This window comes from Xiphophorus hellerii, chromosome 12 (genome assembly GCF_003331165.1).
Source record: "Xiphophorus hellerii strain 12219 chromosome 12, Xiphophorus_hellerii-4.1, whole genome shotgun sequence".
NCBI classification, from domain to species: Eukaryota; Metazoa; Chordata; class Actinopteri; order Cyprinodontiformes; family Poeciliidae; genus Xiphophorus; species Xiphophorus hellerii.
In genome coordinates, this window is record NC_045683.1 from 16215591 (window position 1) to 16233001 (window position 17411).

At 38.0% G+C, this 17411-nt stretch overlaps 2 protein-coding genes across 2 annotated transcripts; one reads left to right on the top strand and one right to left on the bottom strand.

The window, feature by feature from the left end:
* Positions 1-258: 258 nt before the first annotated feature.
* Positions 259-6226, bottom strand: mthfd2 (methylenetetrahydrofolate dehydrogenase (NADP+ dependent) 2, methenyltetrahydrofolate cyclohydrolase). The gene is made up of 9 exons (XM_032578681.1): positions 6201-6226; positions 5435-5614; positions 2893-3077; positions 2012-2134; positions 1713-1865; positions 1508-1615; positions 1174-1266; positions 963-1088; positions 259-877 (listed from the first exon to the last, which is right to left on the bottom strand). Exons 1-9 carry the CDS (start codon positions 6209-6211, stop codon positions 729-731), a joined length of 1128 nt encoding a protein of 375 aa, XP_032434572.1. The 5' UTR covers positions 6212-6226; the 3' UTR covers positions 259-728.
* A 1408-nt stretch (positions 6227-7634) lies between these two features.
* On the top strand, positions 7635-17352 carry mob1a (MOB kinase activator 1A). Its single transcript, XM_032579020.1, has 6 exons — positions 7635-7813; positions 9573-9739; positions 13019-13112; positions 13937-14070; positions 14272-14435; positions 15695-17352. The coding sequence occupies exons 1-6, from the start codon at positions 7800-7802 to the stop codon at positions 15770-15772; spliced, it is 651 nt and encodes a 216-aa protein (XP_032434911.1). The 5' UTR covers positions 7635-7799; the 3' UTR covers positions 15773-17352.
* Positions 17353-17411: the final 59 nt, after the last annotated feature.

Sequence of the window (17411 nt, forward strand, 5' to 3'; positions counted from 1 at the left end):
ATGTAAAAGTTGCACATTTATTTTCAACATTTTGTGCTGGTCGAGCATTTCAAACCCAGTCAATTTTGACTTTAAACATTAAAAAAAAAAAATTGTGAAAAGTTTAAATGGTGTGAATACTTTACTCATTTCCAGACGTATTGTTTGATATTCTGTCTCAGGTGAGTCCAGCATTTCAGGTCCCATTTACCATTTAATACAGTCCCCCCCCCCCCCCCCCCCCCGTCTTAAAATATTTTTCAACAAAAAGAAGCGATGTGAGAAGAAAAATGCAACATTTATTCCATAGTTTTTTTTTGCAAGGCAATAGTGAATCTTTAAAGCTCGTATTTTAACAATCTTGTTCCTGATAGCCCTTGACACACTTGCGTGAGGCTAAACTAAAACTCTGCTTCACTGCTCACCTGCTTTGAGTCATACACTGCCACGAGTCTGCATTCATGTGTAAAATATTGTCTCTGTAGCAATAAATAGAAACATCTCTTTAAAACCATCAAAGACGTACATTTAAAAATTATAAATACTGTTACAAAGCACATGCAGCTGCATGAGTTAGTGTAACAGGCTGCAAATGGTTGGACTTGACACGTAGAAAGAAAAGCCTCCGAGCGATCATCTTTCCAGTCTGTGTGCAACGTAGAGCTCACTGCGCCGCTCCAAGTAAGAAATCAAGAGGGTGGTGCTGGGAGGAATGTGTCCATGTTGCTCAGGTTTACCGTGTGGCTCCATTAGGATGCGGCAGCCACACGGATCCTCTCTGGGGGAAACAGCAGGACACTTTTAGCAGCTTTGACGGTGTTCTTCATGAGCATGGCCACGGTCATGGGTCCGACGCCTCCGGGAACAGGGGTGACGAACCCAGCCTTCTTCTTCACAGCTGAAAGTGGGCAGAAAAAATGAATTACAAAGGCACAGGAGGAGTGAGTTCATGCAGAAATCCAATCGGAGTTCATCTCCCATACCTTCAAAATCCACATCTCCAACCAGCCTGCTCTTTCCAGTGACAGGGTCCTGCACTCTGTTTATTCCAACGTCGATCACAGCAGCTCCCTCTTTGATCATGTCCGCTGTGATCAGGTTGGGAATTCCTAAAAACCATGTTGAGAGCCATTAGATGAGACACGTAAATCAAAATAACTGGAAGATTTGGGATGCAAGCAAACAGAGACAAACCTGCAGCAGCCACAACAATGTCAGCTATTTTAGTGTGCTGGCAAAGCTGTTCCTTTGGAGTGTAACGGTGAGAAATAGTGACTGTGGCATCGCCTGCAGCAGTTCAGAAGAGAAACTGGGTGTTAAAATCTGTGCATCATACAGAGCCTAAAGTTTGATCATAACGCTGAAAAACATCGATCACACTTTGTTCACTGCTTGTTAATCACATAAAATCCCAGTCAAATGCATTGGAGTCTCTTATTCTAATGTGGAAACAGTTAAGGGGTGTGAAGACTTTACATGTTACAAATTGTAAACATTTAGAAATCCAGACAGATGATGTACAACTGACCTCCAGGCCTCTCATGTTGCCCGTCTGTGTGCAGTAACATGGCAATGGGCATGCCCACATTCTTGGAGCGTCCGGCAACTACAACATTCTTCCCAAAGGTAGGAATACCTGGAAGACGTAAATATAGATGGGTACATTTTATTTCATTTCTTTAAAAAACACCATTATTACTGTAGCACGTACAGCTAGGGGCCAGTCCTGCTACCTGTGCGTTTGATAATTTCCCAGACTCCCCAGGGAGTGGCAGGGAGCATGGTGGACTGATCCAGGCACATTCGGCCAACGTTGACTACGTGGAAGCCGTCCACATCCTTGTTAGGAGCCACTGCATTGCAGATCGTGCGCTCGTCAATGTGCTCTGAGCGAAAATAGTGACAAGTTAAGAGTTTGGACAAATATAAGAAACTTACGATGTCAAACATCTCCATGTTGGCTAATAGGAAAGTAGATAATCTGACTCAAGAGGCTCCTTATAGCCACAGGTCTGATCTGTTCTTAGCATACCTGGCAGAGGCAGCTGGACCAGCAGGCCGTCCACACCAGGGTCTGTGTTGAGTTTATAGATTAGGTCCAGTAACTCCTCCTCGCTGATCTCTGAGTGTTTGAGAATTGTCTCACTTGAGATTCCTGTGGGAGTAACAGAGCAGCGTGTGAACTAAAACTGAGTATTAAAAAATTCATTTTTAATAATATTCAGATTAGGTGCACTTGTTCTGAAACGAGGAGTCATACTACAGGCCTCAGTGGCATTTTATTCCTCATATCAGATTCAGATGAACTTCAGGACAGTTACGTTTCACCCACTCCCATTATAGCAGTTAACTTATCATTTTTTCTTTAACATATGCACACATATATTGTTCTCAACCTGCTAAAGAAACATTAGCTTTGGAGAGTTTTATGAGGCCCTCTAGTTATGGTGTCGTCCTCCTCCAGCCTTGTCAATCACAGTTCCAATTGTATTAAACTTTTTATTTATTGCTCAGGCTGCAGATATTAATATCAGGCAAACATCTACTTTCTTTCTAGACATCTCTTGATTTATAAGATGAATACACATCTGTGCTACATGAATACAGTGTTCTTTTGTCCTTCCTGTTTTGAGAAAAACAGGGCATCTGTATTACATGACATGTATGTCCCAGGGAAACAGCAGGTGACAAACTGCTAAACAATAGTTCCTCACTCTTATCAACTTAAATAAGAAAATGATGAATAATATACATATTATTTACATTTGTTTATTTAAATTATTAACAGTGCAACAAATTGTGGCCATTAGGCTAAAAAATAAACTCCTGGTGACTGAAGAGGTTTTACACCAGGAGTCAAAGTTGAAATTGTGCCAATTGTTTTTACACTTGGAGATGGTTCTCCCTGCTTACCGACGTCGGCTGCAGCCCGAGTCTTGTTGAGAACGTAGGAGTGGCTGGCTGGGTTGTCTCCAACCAGAATGACACTCAGGTGGGGTCTCCTGTTGCCGGCTAAGACCCACTGATCCACATCGGCCCGGGTTTCTTCCCGGATCTGACGAGCCAGCTTCCTCCCTGAGATGACCACCGCCTCTGCCCTAACAGTGGGAAACACAGTTAAGTGTTACACAGGAAAAAAAGAGGAGGGAGAAATGTATACCATTTATTTTCTATTATTAGTAATGAAGTCATGGAAAATAAGCTGGGAGCGTCACTTCATCTCAACTGTTGATCTGTTCAGTGCCAGTTTAAACCTTACTTCCTGGAAGTGTAAGTGGTCTTGATTTACCAGGACATTTAACACCTGAGCGCCACTCAGCTGGAGATGCACCAGCTCCAGCTTCCAAATTTACCAACTACAACTCTTCAACTGACTTAAGTTAACATACAGTATTTATAGGTCTATGCACTGCTGCCCCACTACTTTGTCCCAATTCTGCAAGGTTCAGCTACATTACATAACAAACATAACCAAATAGCTAATAACTAGAGAGTAATGAGCCATCATCGGTGATGTAACCACCTCTGTTGCTCTGCCAAACCCAATTAAAACTGGGGGGAAAAAAATAGCACAACCAGGAGCAAATGAGTAGAGACTGCAGGGTAGCGAAATGTCAAAGAGGATTCTCACTTCAGATTTAAAACTTTACTCTTCTTTCAGATGCATTCATAAACTATCCTGAGTCAGACTTGGGAGACATTTATCCACCAGCTATACTTTTAGAGTTTGTTCAGGATTTGTTCAAGTTTTAATAGCCATTTTTTTAGTAGCCATATTAAAGAAAATTACTGCAGTGATGATATTGATTAGGATTAATCCACAATTTTCTCCCTCTGGTTGTTTTCCCATTACTTCCCATGAGCTTTTTGATCTTGGTATGCATGTAGGGTCCAAGTTAGATGTGAGGCAGTGAAAGTCTATCCAGCTGGCCAAATATATTATGGGAAAGGACCATCTTTATGTAGGACACCTGAAATATTACACCCAAACAAACATTGCTTCCATGCAGTTCTTCCTGCACACACTGATGTTGTAGAGACGGTCGTGATTCACCTCAACTCTCGTCTTATAGTGCATATTATCACGATTGCTTTGATGCAAGGCTGACAAATTTGGAAACGTTTGGATGTTAAGGAGAAACATGTGTCCAACACACCATTGGTTTGACATTATCCATCTTGTGATCATCCAGATCATGTGCAGCACTCACAAGATTTGGTTTCTTAACATGGGGTTAGTGTGTTGAAGCAGCAGCCTCGGCAGAGACCCAGACGTCCCTCTGTCGAGCCACTTGGGCCAGCTCCTCCAGGAGAATCCCAATTACAACCAGAACACACCCTTTAGCCATGTATACTTTTTGTACACAACTATTTTTTTTTTTATTGTTTGTGGACGTGTATAAAAAAATTAATGAATGGATGAGTATGTATTTTTCTGGTTTAACCAAAATAAATGATTTCCTTAGTAAGCTGTGGTACCTTTTTCTTGCTTTAGCATGACAATATTCAGTCTTGCATGCTAAAACGGGTCATGCTGTCTGTCATCAGTTTCATCACACAGATGGTAAAGTCACATCCTTGAAGGAATTTAGTGGGAGCGTGCTGTGTGCAGCCTAACCCAGATTAAGTGGAAAATAATGGATGGATTACTATAAGCAAAACTGTTCTAGTATAAACTTAACATTGTGAACTAAAATTAAGTTTTGGCTTTGAACATTTATGTTATTCTCAGAGCTGAGCTACTGTTTCTCACGCAAACTGAACGCAACATAACTGATCTGAACTTGACCAATAAAACTTTAGGATCCATTTGATAAACTGCAGTGCAGATACGTTTCTCATGCACATGAGATATTAATTACTGAAATAATTACATATATGGTTGCTCCTTCTGTTAACTTTAAGTATTATGGAAAACAGTCATGTTTACAAGTCTTTATGCATTTCTAAATGTATATAAAATAAATGTACTTACTAAAGAAATTATTCAAGATAATACATTCTTTAATTGTTGGGATTTATTATTAAATATATTTATTTAACTCTAATGCTCGAACATCTGCATGGATTTTCCTCGAATGCAACCCAACACCTCGGTCCCCAGCTGAAACTTGTCTCCTTCAGACCCCCAGCCTGCAAACGCTCTTCCAGATTTCATCAGCCAAGCCAACTGCAATGTTACCGGCATACCGCTGGGGGCGGTATGCCGGTATGGGAAGAACCAATACAACTGAGGACATTTAGTACAGCGAAACCCAGAAAACCGCTTTGTAAAAATCAACCTGCTCATCCTCAGTGCGCACTAAATATAACAGAGAGGCGATGTGCTGAGGAGAACTTAGGACGCACATCGAGCCCGGCTTTTAAAATGTGCTCGACCGCAGCGTTTCGTGTGCCCTGAATGAATGTGTTACTACTTTCCCTCGGTTTTTTCCCGGCGGAAATGTCGGCTCACCTGGAGGCGGACGTGTGCAGGCTACAGACTTGATGCTGGACGTGCTGGCACAGTTTCCTGAGAGTCCTGATCGTTGCCATTTCTGATCTTCTGAGAAGGAAGGAGACACACCACCACCGGCTGGTTATGAAACACTCACTGAGAGCTCCTCCTCCCCCACCGAGCCTGGCAGAGAACCGTCTGGGAGGGAGGAAGAGGAGCAGAGAGGCTTTAAAGCCCTGCCCCCTCCCCTCACGGTCCCTGCGTCACCTCTATCTCCCACTCCCACACCCTCGATAGGTTTCCCACAAGGCTATCTGCCCCCTCAGCCGTTCGAAGCTCAGGCTTTCACACCCTCTCTGCTCTGCACTGTCTTTCTCACATTGCGTCACAACCACAAATGTTAATTTATTACGATTTTATGTGACTGACCATTTTCACAAATTCTATAAATAAATAAATAAGTTCTGCATTGGAGAACACATAAATTATAATTGCAGCATGAGGTTTTACTGATGGTTTTATGAGATTTAATAACCTCATAAAGGTATTAAGGTATTAATATCGTAATACCTCTAGAATTAAGGTATTAATTGATATACCTTAACTGATATGCGGATTATTTTTAGCATTAAAATCCACATATCACCACCGTAAGAGCTGAAACACATACAAGATGTGTATTATTAATCATTTTACATTTCCATTGCTATTTTAAGTTTAAGCCAAATAAACATATTACTAACAGACAAAGTACACGTTAGTAGTAAATAATTTTTACAATTACCTTTTGACCATTCGGATCGGAGGGGCTGCCACTATGAAACAATAAGCTTATCCTGTAAAAGTAAAAAAGCAAACTACCGTAACAACGCGAAGCTTCGTCTTACAAACTGCTTTAACTGCCGTGCTTTTAGCATAACAAGCTAACTGCTACACAACAGCACTAAACAGGAAGTGAAAGCTCTAAAATAAAAGCATACAGCTCAAACCGGAAGTCAAGGACTTCACCACATGCAGTGATGAACTTTTCCAGGATTAAGGTACATGGAGACATTTTCAACTAAAATAAACACAGAAAAAAATAAGAATAAGAGACTGTATAGTTGGCAAATTTACAACATCAGAAGAACAGTACTGTTCTGTTGTTTAAAGTCAGATCATTTTGTCTGACAAAGAAACCTTAAAACCTTCACTGTTTTATGTTATTGAGGATGACATAAAATATTTCATTTGTTAAAAACCAAAACACTGAGAGAGGTAATTTTTTGATAATGTTTTAATTCTTTCTTCAAAGTCAGAAGGTTACATACATTGAAATAAAAGAAATACTTTTAGTGATAATGACTGACCTAAAAAAAAAGTTTTGTCTGATTTAATGCCGGGTATCTGGTGGAGTTATATATCCTGTAGATCAGTGGTCCCCAACCCTGGTTCTCAGGGACCAGGGTTTTTGATGAGTCCGGACTCCGGCACAGCTGATTCATATGATTGCATTACCTCCTTTGGATATAGAAGTCGGTTAATCACCTATTCATTTTACCCAGGTGTGCAACAGCAGCAGGGAGACACCTAAAACATGCAGGGCAGTGGGCCCTGAGGACCAGGGTTGGATACCACTGCTGTAGATGTTTTAGTGATCAAGGACTTATCAAGCCTAAGTTCTCATCAGTAAGGACTTTCCCTCTTTTTTTCTAAAAGATGCTTCACATCTCGTCTCAAAGGTTTGTTTGGCTCTGAACATTATTTACACATTCAGTCTACAATTTATAAACCTGTCACTTCCAACTGGGTTGACTCTGTGACACACTGTCTGCATACCTCTGATTTGAACTGAACATTCTATATGCATGAACATGTCCGTAAAATTAGAGTAATAATTTTATCACTAAATATGTGAAAATTTTTCACATTTTCTTAAACAATTTTGGCATAATTATTTATTTTTTATCATGTAATTGTAACTTTTTTTTTTTTTAATTAATGAGCATCTTTGTTTACAAGTACAAAGAAAGAGAACACAATATATTATAAAGTATGCCAGGGGTGTAGCTTTCAACAAGTAAATACATTGGTATGAAAAACAAAAAGAATAGAGAGAATATATCAGAGAAGTTCTGCAAAGACCATCCAGAAACAATCATGTAATTTTAACCGAGTTGTAACAGAAAGCGGTCATATCCACCTGTGGCCTTAAGGTGGCGATAGTCTGCCTGCTGACAGACGGCCAACAGAGGAAGAGCCGCTGTGGGTGCAGTTCATCTTCGCGTGACGCCAAGTCGATGATAGTTCTTCATGCTAAGAAAGAGATTTAAAAGCACATTTCTACGTACTAAACCTCAACTTGTAGTCTTCACAAAGACACTTCAACAACGTCTTCGTCAAGATGAGCTTCCTGTTGTAAGTAAAGTTGCAGTTTGCTTCCTGAGTCAGAGCGGAGCTTTGCGGTCAGGGTTAGCTGCGCTTCTGCGAAGTTCACAAGGGAAGTTAGCTGAGACCGAAAACTAGTCAGCTGCATCTCAAAACAACCACGGGTAGGTTACATGTTGAGGTGAAGTTAGCGTCGTTGAAATGACACAAAGGTACATTTTAAAACATGTGCGGTTGGACTAATTGCGTATCAAGGGAAATACCAGAGTTATGAGACAGAAAAAGTAATTAGCTAAATTACTCTTAAGACCAAATATGGTCAGATTCGCTTAAAATCGCGTTTCTAACCTGTAAGGTTGTTAATAATCTGGATTTAAGTATGTGCAGACTGCTTTTATTCACAACTACTCAGCTTTAGATCTGAGGGAGTAAATAAGCCTAACCTCTGATTTCATTTTTATTATTACTTATTTCTAAGCAAGACTAAAGGTGCTCACAGTTCTGAATCAGATGTTAGTATAATTTTAATTTCTATTTTGGGGCCTCCAAGCATCCATCATGTTAATTAATTTCCCTGTTTACTGTCACAGTGGCATACAATTACATTTCCTGTCTGTTGCACCAGCTGGGTTAAATGTTTCACTGAAAACAAGCCACCCCAGTTTTTTTTTTAAAGTTAGAAACTAATGTGACAGTGACTAGGTGTTCACTGTAAAGACTTCTAGTTTCGATGAATTGCTTAATTCAGACGTGCTAAATCTTGAACTTCAAGACCTTGTAGAGGGCACCCTTTGAACATGCCATCTTCAAATCTAATCAAAAACATTGATATTTTAAAAAACTGAAAAAAGTGTTGTAAAAATAGTTTTAAACCTTTTTTTTTAAAATGGCTTAACTGAAATGGATGAAATACAAAGAGCTCAGAGTAGTCCTGCACCTCTTTTGCTTTAAGAAGCTTTTGAGATGATTGGTGGATCTGATAAGGATGACTTTGAGCTTTTATGTCTGTTAAGAGTTGGTGTGTTTGCAGTTTTTTTTTCTCATTTTATATGCAAATCTTTCTGGAACAAAATTGAGCCACTTTGCATGGGATTTTCTGTTAGAAAATGTGTTAATCTGCTATGTCTGCTTTAGAGACATTTTGTGCCAGACCTGACAACTGATGACTAGAAGTATTTTTTTCTAATCTGTCTACCTTATAGGTAAGTTAAAGGAGATGTGGCGATGGATATAATCAGCAGGAAATTACCCAATTGTCTTAGTTTGCCTTAATCTTGTTTACTTAATAAAAATCACTAAATTCACAAAACGTTCACAACTAGATTAATAGAAACAACTTGTGTCAAAGTATTCAGAAAACTATACAATTTAAAATAGTTAAGATTCAAGCATTTGTATCACATCTCCACAATTCTTTGAAAATGCCTGACTACTTAGAGAAATATAAGAATTTAAGTATGAGTTTGTGCAAAATGGGATGAGACCGAATGGCAAACTAGGAGTATGAAACGGAGAACTGATATGGAGCCTATCAAAATGCCTCCTGGCTCAGTTCTTTGAGGGTTTTTCCAGGTACGTCCTACAGCTCAAAGATTCCCAGGCAGATTTTCTCCAGGAACAAATATACGAGACGTGGTGTGAACTGCAGAGCAACAGAGCTGGTTAGAAGAAGACTGCTTAATGAAATATTGAAGAGGATACGAAGTGATGTCTCAACTCCCTGGGGGCACTTGTACAACCATGACACATTTACACACGGTTGCTTAGTTCTATGTTCTCTTGTTTGCAGTGGCAGTCGCTCATCTAAGACCTTCAAGCCGAAGAAAAACATCCCAGAAGGCTCTCACCAGTATGAGCTGCTCAAACACGCCGAGGCGACGCTGGGCAGCGGGAACCTGAGACAGGCTGTCATGCTACCAGAGGGAGAGGATCTCAATGAATGGATCGCTGTGAATAGTGAGTGAACAAATACAATGAATCAACACACCTAGTGTACAGGGAACTATTTAAATTTTTACTATGGGCCAATGTTGGGATGAATCTTTGATGACCACAGGTTTAAAATAGTGGTTTGTGTGTAAATAGTGGATGTATACAAACACACAACTAAGAAACTTAATCTTAATATTGCAGCCAATAATTTACAAAAGTAGAAAATATTGTTTTATGTAATCAAAAGTTTGTAATCGGGTTAAAAAATGCATTCAGATTTTTTTTTCTTATACAGAAAAATATTTACTAGGAGGCAGATTAACAGATCTCAGATCAGCTTAAGTGCATTGCACTAAATGGCCAAATGGCACCAAGTTAGCTTTAATAAAATGGGACCAATCAGATGTAAAATTGCAAATGTGCTCTGGAGATGATGAATAGCTTTAGTCATCCTAGGTGGAGAACAGGCAGCTTCCACTCGCATGGCTGGTAAATAAAACTGCTAAGCTGTTATGACATGAGAGCAGAAGACTGGTTATTATGGTTTATGTCCAATCTCGAGTTTTGTAGTACTTTGACATTCAAATTTAGATTTTCTTATTCAGTAGCATCAAAAATATAAATTTTATTTTCTAGCTGCCATTATTATTTATAATAAGGACAGAAATATCACACAAAGTGAATGTGAAAAGGATTTGTAACTTGGTTTTAGTATTTAAAAACAAAGATAAAATACCTATTGATTTGACATTTCAAGGGATGTGTAGCATTAGCGAATGTTGTAATTAGCACAGTTGGTAATAGTATTTGTTGGCAACAGTCACTGTGAATAATGTGGATCCTTATCTTGATTCTGGTAGTTCCAAAAAGTTGACATCATTTTCAAATCCAGCAAAACAACTAAAATGACAGAAGTCCATCTCTCTGCTGCTGCTGCCTGAATGAAACATCAACATTCCTGTAGAAATGGAGTTTCCATTCTAGAAGCTTGTCACGTCTGTTTGTTCCAGGCTGCACAACATCAGGCGATGGTGTTATTGAAAAACATTGACATCAGCCGCGAAAAATCTAATTTTTCCTCACTCAACTGGTTCCCATTAATCATTACAACGCTTCCAACTTTCCCTGTGGCTGTCAGCTGTGTGACAACACATTATAGCCATGAAAATGGTCAAATCTTGGTACTTAGAATATAATTGCCAGCATGTGATGCAATCCAAACAGATTATACAAAATTAATACTGCATTGGATATATATATGTTGGGCTCCCCTTATTTCTTCTTAGTAAATTTTGATCAAATCACAAATATTCAAAATGGCTCTCTTCTTTCTGCAGTAAAACTTTTACATCAAATTGTGAAGCTTGGTGCAACCTGATGTAGCACAAAGGTGGAGCTTCCACTGATCAGAAAAACATTTAATTTAATCAGCTAATTTCTTAATTCATCTTTATGCATAAATGTAATCCTGGTTGTTACTATAGTGTTGAGGTTAGTCCAATTTTTTTTTTTTTACTTTCTGGTAAGACCCACCATCGCACCTGCAGCGCCATCAGTTTAATGATGAAGTAGATTAGATTTTCAAACATTTACCATGTCCAGGCTCAGTAAATCTAGTATGAAGATCCGTCTACGTACAGAAAGTGTTAGATTGCTCATCTAGCCTTCAGCTCACTGAGGTCTGTGAGTAGATTCATATCTTTGTAATTGCTATGGTGGCATTTTCTAACTTGAATAGTGTTTTTTTTTTTTTTTTTTTTTAACTTTGTGTAAGTAGAAATAACTTTAGGGTTTGTTTTCAAGGGTAATGCCACTCTTATTTTGAAAACTCTGGTGGGATCTGAAATTGATGATCTTCAGTGGCCAACGTCAAGCCTCAGACTGTGGCTGCTCTGAGCTAAGCATTTGTGCCACCAGCCGTGAGGCAAATTAACTGCTGAGAGAGAAAAAAAAAATCTTGCACAGAAGACATTGCGTAAAGGCTTCTATTGGCCAATACTTCATTAGTTCACTTATCCAGTTCTTTACAGTAAAGTGTTAAGAATCAGCTTCTCCAAAATAAAATCACAAAACATATCTGGTTTGAGAGTCTAGATAACACATCTGGCATCAAAATGATCAAACCCTTTTATTTATCTTTCTGAATCTGTCCACTTGATTTTATCTTTGATCTTGAATTCTTTGAGGTTGGAAGCCCGGCTTCTCTTCGCTCTAATCTGCAGCTCCCCACACAGATTCGGTCAGGACTCTGGTTTGGTCGCCTGAATGTACGTCCAGTCAGAAGAAACATGTTGGTAGAATTAAAGAATTACTTTAAAGTTAAATCTGACAAAGGCTTGAACAATTCCTGGCCAAACTGTGACTTTGTCTCATTGCTCTGTAAGCAGCATTATGTAACAACGTTTTGCTGGTCAGAGGTGTAAAATTAAGTCTTCTGGTTGTACTGATTCTTCCTCTCAGCCGTTTCTAAGGAAAGAAACGGACTATGTAGTGGTCAGTAAGTGAGCGGGAATTCACACAGATGAGTGGATGGGCCTACAGAACTGGGAGGAACCTAACTCCTGTTTGTATGAATAAATGTAATAAATGACCTGTTGGCCTGTGCTTTGTTTCACAATTAAATGTTCCTGATTCACTTTAGAATCTTAATTTTTCTGAGCATGCAAGTACCTCATTCATCCCAAGAAAAATGCTAATGCATTACATCACAGTTGATGAGGCAAACATTTCCTGTTATTAGTCATAGGCAATAAGATTTGTCATTTGTCCTCACTTAGTCAAGATGTTGCACCACAAGTTTGATTGGCTTTGGCTTGCGTATCAATACTCCAGTTGTGTTTGTTTACGCTCGATATAATGAAAAGGATCACTTGGTAGTAAACTCAAGGTGACACATCGGTCATTTCAGACTTATTGTAGGCTCCAAACTTACCAACACATACCTTTCTAAGATTTATTCTTGCATGTTTATCAGATTTTATATATGCATTTGCTTGGTTGAAATAAATCTATTTGATAAATATTATGATTTTTTTTGTTTAATATTAGTCTCGAAAGTGTTTATGAATCGTCACATCAGCTTTTTTAAAAAAATTGACGTAGTCATTTAAGAAAAAGTCCTTAAAATAAAAAAATATTCGCTCACAGAGATCTGTTTATTACACCTTGTTATGACATAGCCATTGTTGCCGAGATGCTATTAAACTCAAACTGAGACTAATACTCATCATTGTTAAAGTAATAACAGGTCTATCTCTGTTAAGAGGTGCTACTTGGTGCTTAATGTTTTACTGTTTTCTTCAGCCGTGGACTTCTTCAACCAGATCAACATGCTGTACGGCACCATCACAGAGTTCTGCACTGAGACCAGCTGCCCTGTGATGTCTGCAGGACCAAGGTAACAAACATTTTCAATACATGTAACCTTTTTTTTTACAAATTAAACAAAGAACAAAGTTGCACGGAAATATTACTGATGCTTCAATAAGTAGGAAGAACCTCACATGTGGTGGTAGAAAGTGTTATTCCATCGTTTTTTTGAAACATCGTTTTTTTGTAGATTTTTAGTTCTCCCTTTGCATTCCTCCCTTTCTAATAATGGTGAAAAGACAATTTAATTAAAACCTTAAATCACCTTCAGTACTTAGAAAATTAAAGGCAGCCATTATTAATTCTGTGGCCACAGTGTGTAAATAAGAGGCTGTCACAACAGACTCCATGTTGAATTTGGTCAAAGGCAGCCATGATGCACTCAGACGGAAACAAGAATCACAAATTACTTTCAATATTTGAGCTCCTAAATAAAGAACTGTTGAGACCACCAAATTTAAACCATGTGAATTTCACTCTCAGAAACTCCCTCTCTGATTTATTCCTTTTTCTGAGTCATTATTTCATGTTGAGAAAATGGACAATGTGAAACTTTATTTTCAGCTAAAATGACAGAGGCAATTGGTTTGACTGTCACATGAGGAAAACAGGAAATGAGCTTAGTATCTAGATTTGGCACTTCCTCTATCCTCGGTCCATCCAAGACTGTGCGCAGCTTCTAATCAGGAGGAAGAGACGTGGTTTTGCTTCCTGTTGACGCAGCCTCTGCCAAGAACATCATGCAAATTACCTTTTTTATTTTTTATTTCCTTTTGGTCATTTTATTTAATCTCACCTGCACTTGAATCAATAAATTTGTTTTTCTGTGCCTGCTGATTGCATTTTGTTTAGGTATGAGTATCACTGGGCTGATGGGACCAACATTAAGAAGCCAATCAAGTGTTCTGCACCCAAGTACATAGACTACCTGATGACCTGGGTGCAGGACCAGCTGGATGATGAGACGCTCTTTCCCTCCAAGATCGGTGAGCTTTTATTTCTAGTTTTACACAGAATTAAATGATTCTAGTCATTTTGCACTTCCTCTTTGTAAACCTTTTTAAACTTCTTCAGCCTTAAAAGTAGACGGAGCTCAAAGTGAACGTGTAAAGGTCACAAATGCTTAAAAAATTACATTTTATTTTCATCTCCACTTCTCCTTTTTTCTATAATCTTTTGCGTTGCAGGAGTTCCTTTCCCCAAGAATTTCATGTCTGTGGCCAAAACCATCCTGAAGCGCCTGTTCAGGGTTTATGCTCACATCTACCATCAACATTTTGACTCTGTGATACAGCTGCAGGAGGAGGCTCACCTCAACACCTCCTTCAAGCATTTCATTTTCTTCGTCCAGGTGAGGTCATCACACTAGAATGGGGGATTTTTGTGCAAGACTGAAATATGTAAGCATAGTTCTTATGCAGACTGGAAAAGGTCAGAAATTTGATTTAAGTATTTTATGGGCCTCATTGGGATCAGGAGCAGAAACCCTGATTATCACTGAGAAAGTGATAATCATTTTTGCACAATATTGCACTGAATAATTAGGTTTAATGTGGAGCTCTGTAAAGTGATGACCTGATATGGCTCTGACCTCTGTAATGACCCCATCCAGTACTTCAAAAATATGACTGTTTAGAGACCATGCTGTCAAAATATTGTAGGTTTTTTAATGTCTTTGATTATGACATTAGTCATCTGTTGTGATGTTAAAAGGCTAATAGAAAGGTCTTTTTTTTTTTTCTTGATGCAAATTTTGTAGGCAAGATCAACAAAGCTGTGAATAAATAGTAGTAAAATCTCTAAACAATTATTTATATTGGGACTGCCCCAAATATGGAGAATTTTATAAATTACCTGAATAATGTTTCCAATAAATTTGTCTTGGGCCAAATCAATCCAGTAAATTAATAAACAAGTGTCATTGTTTCTTTTGGGTTATTTTTCTACCATCAGTAGCATTAAATGCATCGTATGACGGTTATTAATATTAATTTAAAAAAAAAAAACCCAACAGTTTCTTAAAAAAAAGTAGAACTGAAACATTAGGAACATAAATTGCTCATGCAGTTGTACTATGTTTAACCACAATGCATAAATGTTTTTATTGGGGGCTAAAATATTTTAGTGCTGATTTTGAATTTCTGGTTTGATGTAGGCCTGTCACAGAAAACAATAAATCAATTAATTGTATGATAAAATAAACTCAGAATTTTTATTTGCTTGATTTGTAGTTTTTCCCTTTTCTTTCTCTCTTTACCAAAAACTGAAGGATATTTCTTCAGTCTGGTGTTTTGGTCTCAACTATCCCTTTTTTGAAAGATAATTTTGTTTACAGAGACTTCATGATTTATTTTATTGTTTCTGTTTTCTGTATTTTGGATATTCAAAATGTCTTGCAGTTCCAGTGTTTAAATGTTCATTAGAATTAAAGTCTATTGATTTTGAGAATGAGTTCTTTCATTTTAAAGCCATAATTACAATTGCATTACTTGAAAATGGTCTCAAAACAACATTATCGTTTATCGCAATAAGCTCGGGGACAATTTTTGTCCAGCAAAATTTAACGTGCCAGGCCTAGTCTGATGTTTTTTATTCTCCTTCCTCTTGCAGGAGTTCAACCTTATTGACAGGCGGGAGCTTGCTCCTCTGCAGGACTTGATTGAGAAACTTGGATCCAAGGACAGATAGAAATTTCATCACACATTTCCTCCCTTTTTAAAAGCTGTTTTTTCCTCCTTTGCCCTTCTTCTTCTTCTACCTCTGATTTCTAGCCTCAACTTGTAAAGAACATCTGTGCCTTTACACTTAATATTTGTATTGGACATTTTTCTTTTATCCCCTTCTGTTCTACACAGATTTTGAGCCTTTTTAGCCTCTGGGGCTTGTATACAATGGTGTAGTAAAGCAAAGATATTTTTCACAGGACTGTGGTTACCGACTGTAGGAGCAATCTACTGAATATTTTTTAAAATTTTTTTCCATTGGACCAAGGTGAAAACAGCTGCTCGTTTTGAGGAGTTGCTGCAGAGTGTTTGGTTTGTCTAAACACTTGATTAATTTTTAACTCTGGGTTATTAGAATTGCAATGATCGACCAAATATAAAAGTTTGTTTTATGTCTTTCCTTTGTCAACAGAGGAGAGTAACAGAAGGCACAATATAGAGTAATAAACCAGGTCTTTAGTGGGCCTTTACACTTGTTACAACACAGCAAATGAAGGTAGACACATACTTGCACAGGTGTTTATGTGTAAAGCTCACAGTTATTTTTAGTAACATTGCTCCTGTACAGAGCGTCTTTAAGTCACAGTTTAATGTAAAGAGATGGATTATTGCAATAATGCCTTATTAAGCCCATCTTCATGCAGCTATTTTATGTTGCTTAAGCAATACAGTGTTTTCCACACTTTCTGAATATGGTGAATGTGCTGAAAATTTCACAGGTAATTTTGAACATTTTTCTTGTCAAGAGCCTATAAATCCTTGGGTCAATCTATTAATAGGAGCCTTATTGTAGAAATGATAACAGAATGAAGATCATTGTGACCTTTTAGTTTGACTTGTATTTGCTGAATCCCTAACCACTTAATTTTTTATTTTGTATATTTTTCCTTGGATCGGAAAGCTATGTAATTCTTTTTTCATCTGTATGTCAGAGATGGTTGTAGTTTTGCTGTTTTTTTTACTCCATTAGTCTTTGTTTCTTGTGATATTACCAGAGTTATTTGTTAGGCTTTACTCTGGCTACAGCAGCAGGTTCTGTCCATATAGCCGATGAAGCTAATTTTCATCCTGGATGTCTGGTCTTCAAAATGTTAATCATGAAATTGATTTTATTACGTGGCTTCACATTTCACCCAAACTTGCATCAGTCTTGTAACTCACTATGATGAAGCTTATGAAAGCCTGTTAAAATCCCTTCAAAACTAGATATTCCTCTTACAGGTGCAGAAATGGTGTGTCCACTCATTATTTTTCAGTGTATACTCTGCCACTATATGTTTTTGCTTCAGCTCATAATTTCATTTCTAAACTCCTGGTTACAGTTACTATGTCAGGTGTTGGAGTTGAAGGTTTTTATATTTCACAGTTTTGGTCCAATTATTGGGTGGTTGTTAGGATAGAGTGGGAGTTCTGGGGATAAATGTACCACATTCAAAAATGTACTGTAACAAATCAGTGTTTTTCTCAACAAAATTGTGCCTTACAATAAAAATGTCTCATTACAGTATTGATGGATCAAACATTCAATAAACATCTTAAAGACAATTCTGTGAGTTATTTTGTCTTGTGGAGTAGTATTTGTTTTGTGGTTAATGTTAAGTAAA

What these genes read in the sequence shown, in the direction of transcription:
- mthfd2 (XM_032578681.1), bottom strand. An exon ending in GCAACATGAGAGGCCTGGAG is followed by an intron (nt 1,267 to 1,507) that starts GTCAGTTGTACA and finishes GAACTGCTGCAG; the next exon opens with GCGATGCCACAGTCACTATT. An exon ending in CATTGTTGTGGCTGCTGCAG is followed by an intron (nt 1,089 to 1,173) that starts GTTTGTCTCTGT and finishes CATGGTTTTTAG; the next exon opens with GAATTCCCAACCTGATCACA.
- mob1a (XM_032579020.1), top strand. An exon ending in GTGATGTCTGCAGGACCAAG is followed by an intron (nt 13,113 to 13,936) that starts GTAACAAACATT and finishes CATTTTGTTTAG; the next exon opens with GTATGAGTATCACTGGGCTG. An exon ending in ATTTCATTTTCTTCGTCCAG is followed by an intron (nt 14,436 to 15,694) that starts GTGAGGTCATCA and finishes TTCCTCTTGCAG; the next exon opens with GAGTTCAACCTTATTGACAG.